General features: G+C 53.0%; 1 protein-coding gene across 4 annotated transcripts in view; it reads right to left on the minus strand.

Annotated features, from left to right (window-relative positions):
- UBR4 (ubiquitin protein ligase E3 component n-recognin 4) overlaps nt 1-16297 on the minus strand; it is a 132128-nt gene that overhangs the window by 23765 nt on the left and 92066 nt on the right. For all 4 annotated transcript variants that reach the window (XM_042997359.1, XM_042997357.1, XM_042997358.1 and 1 more), the window contains exons 75-90: nt 16113-16251; nt 15491-15616; nt 15282-15410; nt 14143-14486; nt 12532-12622; nt 12140-12224; nt 11851-11978; nt 8128-8257; nt 7846-8003; nt 6772-6881; nt 5959-6100; nt 5503-5584; nt 5012-5185; nt 2810-2931; nt 1724-1921; nt 929-1009 (exon numbers count right to left, since the gene is read on the minus strand). In XM_042997359.1, the coding sequence (XP_042853293.1) occupies nt 929-1009; nt 1724-1921; nt 2810-2931; nt 5012-5185; nt 5503-5584; nt 5959-6100; nt 6772-6881; nt 7846-8003; nt 8128-8257; nt 11851-11978; nt 12140-12224; nt 12532-12622; nt 14143-14486; nt 15282-15410; nt 15491-15616; nt 16113-16251 (2239 nt within the window). The remainder of the gene's footprint in view (nt 1-928; nt 1010-1723; nt 1922-2809; nt 2932-5011; nt 5186-5502; nt 5585-5958; nt 6101-6771; nt 6882-7845; nt 8004-8127; nt 8258-11850; nt 11979-12139; nt 12225-12531; nt 12623-14142; nt 14487-15281; nt 15411-15490; nt 15617-16112; nt 16252-16297) is intronic.

A 16297-nucleotide genomic window follows, 5' to 3' on the forward strand; every position in this document is an offset into this window, starting at 1 on the left:
TATCATTCTGTTCTGACGCTCAAGTGCCAACGACGGGATGCGCTGAACGGGGGGCAATCTCCCGTGTGACCCTCTGCCAACGGGCAGCAGTACCCACGGACCAGGATTCCCGGCGCAGAACAGAAAGGAGAGAAGCGAAAACATGTGACAGAATGAAGGCCAAGACGTACTAGCCAACGCTACCAATTTAGCATCTGAAGCTCTCCAGAAACATCTGGGCCTAAATCCAGAGGAGTTCACTGTGCTTCACGGGCAACTAGTTTGCTGTACTCCAATTACTTCCTTGATTCGCTTTACTAGAAGGTCCCCCTAATGAAAAGACGGGAAGGAAAGGGAGAGAAATGGAGGAGGAGGAAAGGAAGGGACAGGGGAGAGAGGTGAGCAGAAGAGGAGGGAGGAGGAAGCAGATTATCTGAGACTCTCAGTAGAGGTCGAGCAGCACCGAGGTGGCCCAAGGACCAGAGCGCCAGGCTTCCTTTCCTTCCGTCTCCCCCCCCTCAAGGACAACTGCTGTTTGCACCCCAGTCTCCCCTCCAGTAACACAGAAATCACACTCGCGCCTTGGCAGCGCCAGCGGCCATGCTCCGAGCGGGCAGGCCCCCGAAAGCAGAGGCTCCGTCTCGGTCCAGAGGTGCCGCACGCAGAGCGTTACGAGACAGCGCACACTCCCCACCGCACGCCTCCTCTGGCGCTGCCTCGCCGGCTGCACGGCCAGGAACGCCCATCCTCTCCTGAAGCTCTTCCACCTCTGGCCAGAGGCCTCAACAGGAGGACGACTGGTTTTGGCCACAACCGCGAACAGGGAGGCACGGCCGTGTGAGCGCTGTTTACAGCGAGGTAAGCGACGATGAGCGGCTCCTCCCGGTACCAGTCTGCTCAAGTCAGGAAAGTGAAACCCCACCTCGAAGCAAGAAAACAAGCCGCGTACCTCATTTGTGGTGCACCAGACCTTCTTGTAAACCTCGGCCACAGGAAGATCCAAACTGATGATCTTATTGTTCACTAGAAGCTGGACAGAAGAGAAGAGGAGGCCGTTGTTCCAAATAATTACAAGGCGAGTGCGTTTCAAGAACAAAGGGCACTTCACGGCAGTGGTTCATAACTCATCGGTTTTGCGTCCTGGATCTACAGACTCTCCCTCTCTAAAAAAACGGCACGTGTGTGCACAACACACAGAACGTGGGACGCAACTGCAGAAGCTACAAACACCCTTAACCCAAACCGTGGACTCCAGGTTAAAAACCCCTGCTGAGGATTCCCTTTCAGGTTTTGCCAGAAGAAGCAATTACTCCATCTTACCCAACAAGCTTTTCGCCCCTCAGATGAGAAGGCCGGACCCTGGAGGCTGCCTGCCAGGAGGCATCAGACACAGGGCCAGAAATCTGCACAGGGGCCACCGTGCCAGTATTTAGGAGCTTAATGAACTTGGAATCCCTGGGAAATCTCTGCCAGAGCAACGGGAACGACAGAATCCTGCTCGGTGACGAGCGATGGCCACAAACCATTCGCTTCCCGCGTGCCAGACATCGGACAGAGCCCCGGACAGGTAATTAACCTTAACACCAGGTAAGGCAGGCAGGTGGGAATCACTGGCCCCATTTAGAGATGAGGAAGCCGGAGCAAGCTACCTGCCCAAGGCTAACCAGCTACTAAGTAGGGAGGAACCTGGATGTGACCCCAGCCCGTGCTCTGCACCAGGGCAGCAATGTCCTAAGCTCGTTACCTCCATCCCGCTGTCGTCCTCCAGGAGAGCCACCAAGTCACAGTCCTGGCAAATCTTGTTCTTTATATCCCTCATAAGTGGCCCAATGCCTGGCTCATTGCTGCTATATGGGTTCCCGGGCATCCTGCCCTGTAGGAAGTCTTCTTGTTGAGGGTCCTTCTCCAGGGTCACAAAGAATTCAGTGACTTCATTCTCCTCCTAAAGGACAGAGACAAGGATGCATCAGCAGGGATGGCATAAAGATACTCTAAGAGGGTCGGCAGAGGCACTTTCAGATTTAGAACATGCCACCTGGCTCCACGGACACTCTGGGGAAAGCTCATCCAGCCCCTTACACATTTTAAGACATAAGCCACAGGAAACACAGAGGTGATTCCAAACATACTTCAAAGAGCCTTCACTGTCAGCCATCTCCTCTGAAACTCAAGGGCAGAGGAGAGAAAGTCTACCAAAATAAGCACACAGGCAACATACGGAAGCTGTGTTATTGAAACAAGGGGAGGGGCTTCCTCGCCCTGCTCACCTCAAGTGACACTAACCAATCTGGAGCTGGATGACTCTGCCACTGAGAACCCCCGAGTCAAGAGGAGGGTCTATTACCTAACACTCAGGTGCGCCCACCCCAAAGACCTCTCACCGTTAACTGATGATACTGGTGGGGTCCCTGGACCACATCGTGCTCTCAGAGAGCTAGGCTAGGGAAACACACGCTCAGGTGTGCGTGCACAAAAACATGGGCCCGAAAAGAGGGAAGAGAGCAAGCATTTCTTCTTGCTCTGGCTCAACATTGTTTCTTTCACAGCATACTGAACTGGTAAGCAACAGGATTTGGGCAATGGGAGGTCAGACCCGGTTCTTGAGAAGACTGATCCAGACCTTCAATCTAGGAAATAAGACCAAGGAAGGTCATCTGATTTCCCACCATCAGGAGCAGGAAAACCATGAGACTGCTTCTGTGTTGTCAGTGGAGCTTTCTAAAATATGGCTCAACTGCCCCCAGCTGGCGAGACTGCCCACGACCAAGAGGCTTAGCGGCGGGATGGCGGCACGGACACCCCGAGAGGCAGGGGAAGACGCCCTGCTTACGGGATAAATGATGCTGCAGAGCCTCTCAAAGATGAAGACGGGGGTCCGGTAGTCGTCCAGGTTGTAGCGCTTGGCTGTCTCAATGCACACAGCCATGAAAGCCTTGGTTTCTGATTCTGTACCTGCCAGAAATCAAAGTGGCCACGTCAGTTAGGAGACAGCTTCGCACGTAAAAACCACCATGAGACTTTCCGTGAAGTACAGTCACCAACAGGTTCCTTCTTCCTGGTACATTTTTAAACGCACTACGTGACAGCATCGATGCTACAAATGGAAACCTGAGGCGGACTGATTTCGAGGCTCAGACCGCGCTGCCTTTGAAAGTCCCAGCACCCAAGTCAACACAGCGCTTCCGGATCGGCTGTGTACACGTCTTGCTTCCTCTCAGAATTATAACCTCCTTAAGGAGAGGAACTATGCGTCATTCAACTAATGTCCTCTTGCCCAAAACAGGTACTCAACAACGTCAAATAGTAATCCTAACTGTATTCCAGGCAAATTCCAGGGAAGGTATAACTTTAAGCTTTGGTCTGAAAGATTAGGTGGATGGCCTTCTACAAGCCAGACAGACGACTTCAAGTCACAGGAAAAGGAAGAAATATGCGTCAAAAAGGGTCCAACTGGCAAGGTCACAAAGCATCTCAGCACGGCATGATGAAAATGCATCACAAGGAGGGCCTCTACATCTGGCAATATGGCGGACTCCACTCCCTGACCTACCCCCGCTTCTCACCACTTAAAGGTAATGTAAAATCCTGAAAACATTTTTCAGTGAACTGCCACACTAGCAAAGATGAATCAAAAACCAAAAACTAAGAGAAATCAGGAACCTAGGGAGGTTAGCAAAACTCTGAAGCTGGTGTCTGCCTTGAGCTTTGGCTTCCACAACCTGCCAGGATTTGGGAGCCAGACACAAAGGCCCAGGTCTGCCAAGGTGGACAATCTAGTGGGAACCCCTCCCCCACCCACACAAAAGTCTGGTGTCCCCAAAGAGCTACCTACACCCATTGTATAAGGGTCAACGAGAAGGAACTCTACCTTTCCCCTAGGCAAGTCACTGAAACAAAATTGTCTTCCCTTACAATCTGGCACTGAGTAGAGGGGGGGAGGATCTCCCTTGAGAGAACCTATAACAGGCTGCCCCTCAGAGGGGTTTGTGGCTCAAAATTCACACTACCGAAGAGGTCTGAAAAACCTGAAAAACTTGGTTTGGAGACAGCCCTATGATGCAGTGTCCCCAGATGCCTCACAGAAGCAGTTATAAATCCTCATTAGAGAAACCCGTATTTGACTTGGGTCCTAAAGAATTCCCACAGATTGGGGCGCCTGGGTGGCTCTGGCAGTTGGGCAGCCAACTCTTGACTTTGGCTCATGTCATGATCCCAGGGTCATGAGATCGAGCCCGTCAGGCTCCGTGCTAAGCATGGAGCCTACATGAGATTCTTTCTCTTTCTCTCTCTCTCTCTCTCTCTCTGCCCCTCCTCACTCGTACATGTGTGCATTCTCTAACAATAAAAAAAAAAAAAAAAGAATTCCCACAGAAAACCTCCAAAATGTGAGCTCACAGTAAAAAATCATGAAATACAAAAAGATTTAAGGCAAGAGCTCAGAGCTAAGATTTAAAGAGCTGGAATAACATAGAGCAGAATCAGATCAATACACTTCAAATCTTAGAATTAACAGACACAGAAACGTCTGCTATGTTTGAAAACTTTTAAAAAGGGGGGGGAGCGTGAGTAAAAAAGAAGAGATTATAAAATCTGTAAAGAAGCACAAGGACTCAACAAATAGATGAAAGAGCTAACTCAGCGAAGAAAAAACAAATGAACTAAATGAAAGAACCAAAGAGATCCTCCAGAATCAGCATAGAGAGATGGTGAGATGGACCCCATGACAGAGAGGCAGAGATGGATGAGAGACTGTGGGTTCCACAAGACGGAGGCAGAGACTGTAGCAAAGTCAACGGAGGAGACGATGGCTGAGAACGTGCCAGAACCAGCGAAAGACACCAATCTGAGAACACGTGGCTTCCTTCTGTCCTGTGAACTTAATATAAAAAGTCCAAACGGACTGAGCCCAGCTCTGGAATTTTACAGCTCCAAGCACCAGAACTTCTTCCCCTCTTTCCTTGAGCGTGGAGAGACGCTTGCCACCCCCTTCAGCAGGGACGGAGTCCCGGCTCCAGGCCACAGGCGGTGCTACCTGTGGTCATGTCCTCCAGCATCTCCAGCAGCATGTCCTGGGTCTCATCGATCAGCTTGGTCCTCTGCACCACCAGCTTTCGCAAGCACAGGTACCCATTCAGCACTGTGCCCACCAAGCGACTTTTGAAGTGTCTTTTGATGGACTCCACCTCGACAAAGGAGGAAAGAAGGCCTGTGGGGACAGGAAAAAAACCGCTGCAAGAGCTCTGAACGAGAACAGGAGCGAGAAGGTCCCTGTCTTCCAAAGGTAATGAGCAACTCCAAAGCAACTTCCAAGCACAGAGCTGGTGCTCAAGGAAGTGAACCGGTCCACAGCGAACAGGAGCTCAAATACGTAAAGCCACCAATGAAGAGAAAACTACGGAGCTGAAATATGCACTGAATCAACACAAGAGGGAAGAGAGTCAACCTCAGCACCCCAAGACCTAAGGGTCCGTCCCCACACTGTGCCCAGGGTGCCTAAAGGAAGGGCCTCTTGGCTGTCTCTACCTGTGAGACTTTTGAGGGCATAGCCCTGCTGCAGGTCGGTGCTCAGGGTGGCCTCCTCCAGGGCCAGCAGGCGGGCGATTTCCTACGAGGACCACAAGCACAGTTAGTGACGGCACCGCTGATGACATCGGCCCCCTCCACCTGCGGCGCCAGGAGCCAGCAACAGCAGCCAGGCGCTCCGCGGTCCCCCTTTTACTCCAACGACCCCTCGAGCTGCACTTCTGCCGAACTCCTAAGCGGCCGAGGGCAGATGCAGTGATGTTAAGGGGTGGCTTAAAGACAGAGAAGAGCCGAAATGCCCCCAACGGGTTGCTGCTTCCTCATGCTACAGTCACAAAGATAATACTTTCGACAAATACTTCTTCTCAGCAAAAAAGGAATACCAGAAAGTTTACCCCAGTGGAGGGCCACGAAAGCCAAACGGGGGAAGGGCTCTCCTGGGCGGGGGGCAGGTACCTTGGTGATGAGGTTGCCCACGTAGGGGAGGACACCCCGTGCGGCCAGGTAGACTTTCCAGTGGGCTGAAGTGATGAGCTTCTGGTAGAGAGCCAAGTACTCGGCCGCACACTCGCCCGCTATGCTCAGCTCGTCCAGGTAGCTGGCCCGCGACAAGACAGGGCACCGTGAGGACTCGGCTCCGATAGCCCCCTCCGCTCCTCCCACCTTCGTGTCCTCTGCTGCCCTTCGCTCCCCCTTCCTTCCAGAGGCTGGGGGAGGCACCTGAGAAAACCCCAAACTTCCCACTTGGGAACTCCCCACGCTCGGGGACAGCTCAGCGCACACGACAGGGAATGTGAGGCGGGAAACTAGACCCATTGGGAACGACAAGCGGCAAAATAGAACAGAGCTTCTCCGGACAGCAACCGTGGTTTTGAATGACTCACAGAGAAGGCAAGTGTACCGCAGAGTTTAGTAGCCGATGGCGTGGGCTTTGGAATTACACGGCCTGGATTCAAATCCTGCCTTCGGCAGACACGTTACTCAACTGCATCAATCCCAGGTTGCGGGGCAGGATCCAAGGAGCTCACACAGGGCCGAGCGTTTATATGCTCCTAAGACCTCAACTGACGTCGGTCGCTATGACTACCCGCACCACCACCAGCAGCAGCACGACCACCCGGTTCTCTGGTTCTTTTCCGTTCCTGTGCCCCTCTCCGTAGCGGGCGATGGGTACAGGGCCTGGGTGTGCCTGCCGTCATCCTGACCTATAGATTCCCCCAGGAAGACGGGGAAGGCTGACCGCTCTCCCACGCCCCCCTCAAGTGGCACCTGGTGAGGAGGTCCAGGACCTGCTGCTTGCGGCTGGGAATGGTGGCGAGAGCTTCCACGATGGTGCAGGCTGCCTGGCGCGCGGCCTGTGTCGCCGGGGTGAAGAGCACCTGCAGGACACGGGAGAGAAGCCGTGGCTCAGGTGACCGACACAGTGAAGTGGCACCTTCTGGAAGTCCTCCGGATGCACCTCCGGGGAAAGGGGAGAGGCGAAAACCACACTCAAGGCCAGATGCCGCTGTGGCAGACTGGGAAAGAGGCTGCTCAGCAGCCCCCTTCTTCACGGAAGCTTCTCCATCAAGTAACCCGGACAGCACATCTAAAATCACTGAACTGGAGGGGCGCCTGGGTGGCTCAGCCGGTTGAGCGTCTGACTTCGGCCTGGGTCACGACCTTGTTCGTGGGTTCGAGCCCCGTGTCAGGCTCTGTGCTGACAGCTCAGGGCCTGGAGCCTGCTTTGGATTCTGTGTCTCCCTCTCTCTCTCTCTGCCCCTCCCTTGCTCATGCTCTCTCCCTGTCTTTCAATAATAAATAAACGTTAAAAATTTTTTTTGAAATAAATAAAATAAAACCACTGAACTAGGAAGTAGGCAAGCAAGTCTTTTCCTCAGCACAGATTTCTATAACCCTGCAACTCTATTTTGGAGGTACCTATATGCTCAATACTTACATTTGACCAAGTATTTCTTACTTTATACGTTAACAGACAAACGGATGTCTTTAATTACTTTAATCCTTTACGATGCTAGCTAGAACGAACAGGGAGAGGGCAGCAGGAGGTATAGACAACGGAAGGAGAAGAAGGGAGGGGTAGCACTGAGGCTTAGTTCCCATGAGTGGCCAGGAGGAGTAACAAGCACAGCAGCTTGATGAGAGGCACAGAAAAGTCCTCTCTCAACCAGTCTACCACACTGGTGGCTGCAACCCAGGACCTCCCCCTGCTTCCCGCCTGAAAGGAGGCAAGAGAGCAGAGCAGACGTGGGTGGGTGGGTGGGTGGGTGGGGGGAGCAGAGAGGCGCTGCTTGGCATCTGGGGCAAGGGGAGTGGGAGGAGGGCCCGGAGGCGGTCACTCACTTGCCGCAGCCAGTTGTTGTGGCCCAGCTTGAGATCCAAGGGCGGGGTCCTCTTCCCCCGACGACTCAGGAACTGCTTCCACCTCCACACGTACTTCTCGGTCAAATAGAGGTGGCGGAGCTCCGACTTGCTGGGGGACTTCCCGTTGCCATCTGTCCCTGGCAGGCAGGGGGGTGGAGCGAGGGGTAAGGGAAAGGAAGTAACAGAAAAAGGGGGACCGTAGGGCTGCCGGGACAGGGGTCGGAGGGACTGGCTTCCCCAGGCATGAAGACACAGACACACCTCTGATAGGAAGACACTTCTTCCAGGCTTCATAGGACGCTTTGGGGTCTCTCTTGAGCCACAGTTGAGCCTGGGCATGGATCTCATTGCAGTACGGCTTAACCGTGGTGAGGGCCTCAACAGGGACATCCTGCAGGGGGAAAGCGGAACAAGGCGGGAGCGTGAAAACACACCTGAGCCACGGCCCCGATGCGATGGCTCTGATACGATGGCACCGACGCCCCAGGGGGACATACGCGAGGCAAGGTCAGAAAGGTCAACGGTCGTATCATTTCCGCCCAAGTGTATGTTCCTTCAAAGCCATTTGACACAACTTAGCAGCGGCATCTCCACACTGAGCTTAAGGTCGCCATTCTGACTGTGCAGGACTAAGAGGTAGCGGGCTTCCTACAGACAGTCCTACAGCCACACCCACCAATTCCTACCCCAAGGCTGATCCAGCTCCCCAAACATCACTCTTTAAGGAGCCACTGTGCAGTCTCCAGAATTTTGGGAGCCATTACCAAGCAGAACTAGCCTGCACAGCCAAGAGCCCCACACACACTCTAAACCAGATGTTCTCAAGCTTTTTGGCCTCAGGACTCCTTCACACTCTTAAAAAATTATTGAGGACCCGAAACTGTTTTGCATGTATGATTCTATCTATTGATATTTACAACATTAAAAGTTAAGCATGAGAGGGGCGCCTGGGTGGCTCAGTCGGTGGGGCGTCTGACTTCGGTTCAGGTCCTGATCTCGCGGTTCGTGAGTTCGAGCCCCGCGTCGGGCTCTGTGCTGACAGCTCAGAGCCTGGAGCCTGCTTCAGATTCTGTGTCACCCCCCTCTCTCTGCCCCTCCCCACTCCCTCCCTCTCTCTCTCTCTCAAAATTAAATAAACATTACCAAAAAAATTTTTTAATAAAAAATTTTAAAAATTAAAAAAAAGAATTTTAAAGTTAAGCATGAGAAATTCTTAAAATACTAACTACTTTCATTTAAAAACAAGAATGAGGGGCGCCTGGGTGGCTCAGTTGGTTAAGCGTCCAACTTCGGCTCAGGTCATGATCTCGCGGTCTGTGGGTTCGAGCCCCGCGTCGGGCTCTGTGCTGACAGCACAGAGCCTGGAGCCTGTTTCAGATTCTATGCCTCCCTCTTGCTCTGACCCTCCTCTGTTCATGCTCTCTCTCTGTCTCAAAAATAAATAAATGTTTAAAAAAAAATTTTTTTTAATAAAAAAATAAATAAAAACAAGAATGAATCCATTACCTATCTACCTAAATGATGTTTTTTGTATTTCCAGAATGAAAATAACCTGAAGGAGCAGCACTGCTTCGTTTCTGAAAATTTGCTTAACGACCGATTTAATACAACAGCTGGACTCTCAGAGCTGCTTCTGTGTTCAAACTGTTGGCGTATGTTGTTGGGGTTGCAGTACGAGAAAAGCACCCAGCTGCACAAAGATACGTAGCTGGAAAAAAGAGTATTTTTACAGCCTTTTCACGTAATTGCGGGTTTCTTTCTTGGATCTCACTTTCAATAAATGATACATTGTTTTTTTTTAATATTTATTTTTTGGGGGAGTGCAATAAGTGATAGGTTCTTAAAGACTGGCTGTTATGTGGAATCTGAAATCGACTGATAAACTTTTCATATTCCACCACACTAACCCTCATCTTTACTAAACCCCGTATGATTCTGTAGCACGTGTCGGTCATCTGAAAAATACTGGCTCTCTGAGTTATGTCAGTTCCTCTGGAGTGATGGGTTCACTTCCTTCATTTTTCAAGGAAATGTCTGCTGGGGCACCTGGGTGGCTCAGTCAGTTGAGCGTCCGACTTCAGCTCAGATCATGAACTCACAGTTGGTGAGTTCGAGCCCCACATCAGGCTCTGTGCTGACGCTCAGAGCCTGGAGCCTGCTTCAGATTCTGTGTCTCCCTCTCTCTACCCCTTCCCCATTCATGCTCTGTCTCTCAAAAATAAGCAAACATTAAAGGAAGGAAGGAAGGAAGGAAGGAAGGAAGGAAGGAAGGAAGGAAGGAAGGAAGTTGAAAATGTCTGCTAACACCCAATTCTGAATAAGCACACCTGGCCCATCGCACACCCCTCCAAGCACACACAGGGCCCCACAAGAGGCAGCGGCTCACATGCACGCACCTGCCCCCGCCAGCAAGCGCGGCGGCAATGGGGCGTGTGCAGCAGGAGCACTTCCGGCGCGCTTCCACACGGTCACACTGAGTATTAAGAACACAAGTACCCAAGAAGGGAGATGTACTGACATTAACATGCACCGTTTCATCGAGGATGCCCATGAGTGAGCACGCACTACCTTTCCCGCTGAGGCCCCGGTGGCCTCGCCACCAGGGACTGTGCACCACCAGCCCCGAGGTGCACAGACCACAAGGGGCAAGCAGGGCCGGAGGAGAGTTATGAAACAAATGTTGGCCTCACAGGGTCCCCGATGGTCCAGGGAACGCTCAGGCACCGGGAGCCTAGTTTTGAGAACTGCTGCTTTCTCTAGGCTGAAACTAAGCACAGCGCAAACATCGACAATGGGCTCCCGCACTTAGAGAATAAACAACTCTGGAAATTTTTTGCCTCACTCTGGGAAAAATGATGGTCATGTGGGGATGACGTTCCTCTTTAATCAAGTACTGATTTTACTGGCTGACAATGAGCTCTGAGGGGAAATAAACCTTCGTCAAAGGGAAGGAAGATGGGTACCTCAGTCCTGCCTTTTCCGAGGACTGCCTAGGAAGACTGGGTCGAGGAAAATTTACTAAACTGTTCAATATCCAGCTTCCACCCTAGTGCTTACCACTCAGAAAGCAATCTTCCTGCAGTAATGAAGACTCTTCCCACCAAGCGCCCCACCAGGACGGAGCAGGAATCCAATGGCCCAAGGACCACAGAGAGACAGCCTCAGGCATGGCTGAGAGGAAGAACCGTGGCCCGTGTCTTCCACAAGTTGGTCCAAGCAGATCAATCTGGGGCTCAGCTATGGTTATGTTATCTTAGAACAAAAACTTGGCTTTCCTCATTCGCTTAATGATTTACTGAATGGCTAGCGTATGTTAAGTAGCATGCTCTGCACTGGACATAAAAAATACTACAAAACGGACATCCCTGGATTTGAGGTGCTCACAGCCAGCCCAGCAGAGAGCTGGATCTTCTAAGAGGCAGCTAACAAAGAAGGGGGCATCCTACACAGAGAAGATGACAGACAGCCGCAGCTAACATTTACTAAGGGACTAACACAAGCCGGTGTTCCGAGCACATAATCTGTGTTAAGTGACTGATGCCTCCCAACAGTTCAATGTGTTGTATTCCCATTGCAGAGATGGGCAAACCAAGGAGCTGGAGTTAACAACTTGCCCAAAGTCACAAGGCTAGTAAAGAGAAGAGCTGGGATCGGAAATCAAGAAGTCTGCTTCAGAGCCTAGGATTTTCGCCCCTGCACAATACTGCATGCACAAAGGCACAGGGGTGGAAAAGAACACGTGCCTTCTGGGAGCTGTGACTCATCTGATATGACTGGAGAAAGAGCCAGACCTCTAGTAAACCAGCTCGTTCCATGCATCTGCATTTTCATGTTTACGTGACTCTCGACTTCCCTCTGAGAAACATTCCTTCTCAAAACTCCCAACTCCCGTCTGCTTAACTGAGGCAGAGGAAGCGCTGGTGCCCCGCCAGGGCAGGAAGGGGCTGCCGCCCTCCCTCCCCTCCTGGCCTCCCCGCCCGGTACCTTGTTCTTCTTGCTGGTAGGAGCAGGTGGTTTAATCAGCTTCTGCAAGATCCGCAGACACATGAGGGTAATGTTCTCCACAACCACGGGGGTCTTGATGTTCACCGCCATGAGGAAGAGGCTGAGAGCTGGGGGTAGGAGGGACAGGCTGAGCCGCGGTCACCGAGCACCAAGCCCCGGCTCCAGCAGGGCTGCCCGGGGCAGCCCCTGTCCCACCCCGTCTGTGGCCAGGATGGAGCCCAAAGCCCCACCCCCAAAGAGCCCCGAAGCAGATGGGCCCCCAGCTCACCACAGCGCAGCCGCAGCTCCCAGCAGCCGTCCTCCTTCGAGATGGAGTCTGTCAGCAACAGCATCTCATACTGCAGGCTGCTTGCCTAGAGGGCCAACGGGAGGAGACATGGGTAGAGGAGGGTCTGCAGGAGGGAGCCAGGACTGGGGCTTACGTCCAAACTCTGATCAGGGGACCCGCAACTAAAATGTCTGGTACCCGGTGGCGCCACGAGAGAGACAAAGGAGAGCTGGAGACCCCTGCTCCCCCTCTGGCCAACCACCCATTTCTCTTCTCCCTCTGAGGCTGGCTCTGACCTGGGACAGTCACCCCACAGAGACCGGTGGAAAGGAAAGCAAAGGAGCACAGAAGAACAGAGAGGGAGAGGTCAGAGGGGCGGCCGTCCTGCTCACCAGATCAGGATTGGCCCAGTGGCCCTTCAGGGCAGTGGAGACTTTGCCGATGATCAAGTCATTCATTTGCTGGGTGGCTTCTGGATTGTCTCTGAGGAAGCAAAGGCATGGGAGTCCTGTTACCCACCACTGGCCGTGTCCACTTCCCCACCTGAGGAGCTCAGAGAAAAGGCAATCGATGCCCACGGGCCTAAGAGATCAGCCCCACGAGGATCCCCGGGTCTGTAACAAAGAGCCCATCACAGCCGCCTGCCCCGCAGGGGTGACTGAGGGGAGCTTATTTAGCACCAGCACCGAGATCTCCTCCGCGTCCACAGCCCAGGCTGCTGAGTCCCCAGGCTCCAGATCCAGGGGCTTCCTGCCAGGATGGGTCACAACACTTTCCTCGTTTTCTCCACGCACCTCTACTTCAGCTCCCACGAGGCACCCATGGTTCCCACCTACGCCCCACTGTAATGATGTCGACATTAGTCCTAACAACGTAAATTGTACCAGGTCCCTTTCTTGCTTCCTACCCCACTTTCAACAGAACTCAAAGCCCTTACAATAGCCTAGAAGACCCCCCGGGATCTGGCCCCCAGCCACCTCTGGTTCTCCTTCCCCTGCGGCCTCCTTTACTCCACCTGCAGGACCCCTGGCACACCCCGCTGCAGCAGAGACATCTGCGTGGCTCGTCCCCTTACTCCACACGCGTCTCCTCAATCATCACCCCTCAACAGACCTACCCTAGCCACCTTCTTCCACGCGGCAATTCCTGCCACAGTCGGGGCGCCACTGCGGCTTTACCTCCCCTCACAACTGGAATTTCCTGATGCTATACTGTACAAGTATGCTTCTGCAGTTCCCCCGCCTAGACTGAGGGCTACGTGAGGGCAACATTTCCCACTGCACACCCAGAGTCCCAAACAGTGCCTGGCATTCAAAGACAAAGTACACCTGCTAAGCGGGTGAATAAATGAAACAGCAAGAAATGGCTATCCATCACCTAACACGTTCCGGAACCCATGCCACACACTCCGTAGATAAACCACATGCAGCTCTGGTAACTCTTGTCGTCACAAGGTAGGCACTCAACAAACAGGAGTCACCGCCCACGTGAATTATTTCATTCCGTCCTCGCCACAAGCCTTCAAGATATTTACTCGTCAGCATTTTTCAGACAAGGAAAACCTTGGCTCAAAGACGTTAGGTAAGCTGTCCGAGGCACAGAGCATCAGACGCCGCATAATAAGCTCTCGTCACCAGGCTCCACTGCTCCACTGGCCTCCTCCATGGGAGTCTGGAGTCCAAATGCCCAGGCTCCCTTCTCCTCCCTCACCAGAACTCAGACACTCGTTTCCCCAGGGAACCTCATTGGAACCGACAACGTACAAGCCAGATATTCTATTTACAAGCTAACCTGGTCTCAAATGCTCGCAGAATTCGCTCACCAAGACCCTGGGCATCTCCCCCTCTTCCTCCCTCATAAGTTAGCCAGCCTGTCCAGCAGCAACAAGCACCACACTTTGCACCCCTAAGCTCCCAGCTTCGCTACTACCAGCGGCCACCAACACTCCTCCCCCCCACCACGTTAGGAGTTACCGGGCCCACGATCACGCTGCAGGTTCTGACCGAGTTAGCAGGCACATGAGCTGGCGGACCTCCTCCCGCATGGCTGCAGAGCCTCGGCGAAGATTGTAATCAAAGAGCTCCCGGATAAGGCCCTGGGAGACGAGGATGTGCCTCAGGGCCGGATTGGTGGCCAGGGCCCGGAGCAGCGTGATACAATGTTCTGTGACGGCCGAGGCGCAGCCGTAGCACTTGGTGGAGGATGTGTGGCCACAGCCCAGGACGGATAAGGCGCGGTACTGGCTGGCCGTGAAGGTGGGCTGCACGGAGGTTCGGGACGATTTGGTGGCTGCTTCCCTCTGCTGCAGGTCATATTCCAACAACTCTTTGCGTGAAGCAAAGACTTTCTAAGAGAAAAAAAGATGAAAAAGAAATAAAACAGCAATAAATAAGGAAGAAGAGAAAGTTAACTGGGAATTAGTTTTGGTTTGAAAAAACATTTCACATGCATTATCCAATTTAACCTTTCTGATGACCCTACCGATCAGATACTTTATCCTCATTTTACAGAGAAGGAAGCTGAAGCTTAGGAGGGTTAGCTTGTCCAGGGCAAGTGGCAGAGTCAGAACTCAGCCCCTGAACACGGCACAGGTCCTTAACTCCCACATAACACTGTCTCATAAAGAACAAACACGAAGATCAGAGATGTCGGCCCATATAGCAGAGACAGCTGTGGATGGGCCAGGAACCGGCTTGTCTGCGTGCGGCCAGCCTCCCATTCCATGGACATTAGGTTGGTAACATTCCATCATTTGCACGGCCCACCCTGGCTGACTGGAGTCGGTGAGCCCTGCCCTACCAGCCTGCACACGTGGCCTTTCAGAAAAGGGGGGAACAGAACCTTGACAGCTGGTTTTTTAAAACTAGCAACCCTCTACTAAAAGATGGGTTCTAAACGGGCCAAGGAAAGCACATCTAATAATGTCACTCTCAATCTTCTGGAACAAACTCAGGTCTCTGCCAAGCACCAGAAACTACAACGGGAGAGAAGCTGAATGGTGCGGCCACTCGGGACCCTGCCTTTTCAGATCGGGCAAGGGCAATCCAGGACTCAAAGTGCCGGAGGGGGACAGCAGGACTGCTCTGAAAACCTCACTGGTAATGCTCCACGCAACACTCCAGAGGGGCTCCCGCTTCTCTACCTGGATGATTTTGGAGAGCTCGTCGAAAGAGTTCTTGCAGTCGCCACAGTACTCCTGGGCCAGCTGCAGGATGTACCGATTGACACTGGCGGAGGTAGAACTGATGCCCCCGGCCGTCCCCGAGTCATCCTGCAACCCAAGAGGCAAGTGGTCAGTCTTCTGCTTCTGCCCCGGAGCCCTCTCCAAATGCCCCTCTAGCTCGGGGTTACCTGCGGCTTCTCGGGGGCCGCCTCGTTCACTTTGCAGAGCAGGTTCTCCAGCTGTGGCCGATGTCCCATCAGCTGGTGATAGACTCGGTCGGCTTTGTCCAGAAGCGTATTGATGTTGGAAACAGCCTAGCAGGAAGACAGGGGCGGGTGTGAAGGCTTTTCCTTGACTAATCCCAATTGCTAACCGTTTTCTGAAACATTTCCTACAGGTCGGGTGCTGTTTCATGCACTCGTTATCTCTATTCCTCCTAACGATCCGGAACCAGCCCCTGGACGCACTGCCACTGAGACCAGGCCAACAGCTGCAGTATGAAGGCGTCTGTGGAACAAACGCAAGGCACTCGTCCGACTTCTTTCTGCTTTTCCAAATCTGAAGCTGCTTGTCTGCTGGGACACTCTAGTTCACTACCAACCAACACTTCCCAGGAGTCACACGTAAACCACGTGTTCCAACGAACCGCACGCCTCTATCTGCTGCCACCCTAAAGCCGGGCCCCGCAGACAGTGCCTGAGCGGAGGAAGATTGGGGCCAGAAGGAAAAGCCCGCCGCCCTCCGCCAGCCCTGCTGCCCAAAGCTCAGAGCAAAGCCACTGCCTTGAGTCGAGGGCGGATGCAGCCTCACCTTCTTCCGGTCTTCTTCATTCTCGATGGGATCTACCGCACAGCAGGGCTTGGCATAGAGCATGAAGTCGAAGCGAGCGTATTTGCAGAAACCACAGGCATTGCAGAGGAAGGGATCCTTTTCGTCGTAGTTGATGGACCTGAAGAACCAAGGCGTTCGGGTCAGGGGGCAGGAGAGGTTCAGTG

The sequence above is a fragment of the Panthera tigris genome, chromosome C1 (assembly GCF_018350195.1).
Source record: "Panthera tigris isolate Pti1 chromosome C1, P.tigris_Pti1_mat1.1, whole genome shotgun sequence".
In the NCBI taxonomy this organism is placed as follows: domain Eukaryota; kingdom Metazoa; phylum Chordata; class Mammalia; order Carnivora; family Felidae; genus Panthera; species Panthera tigris.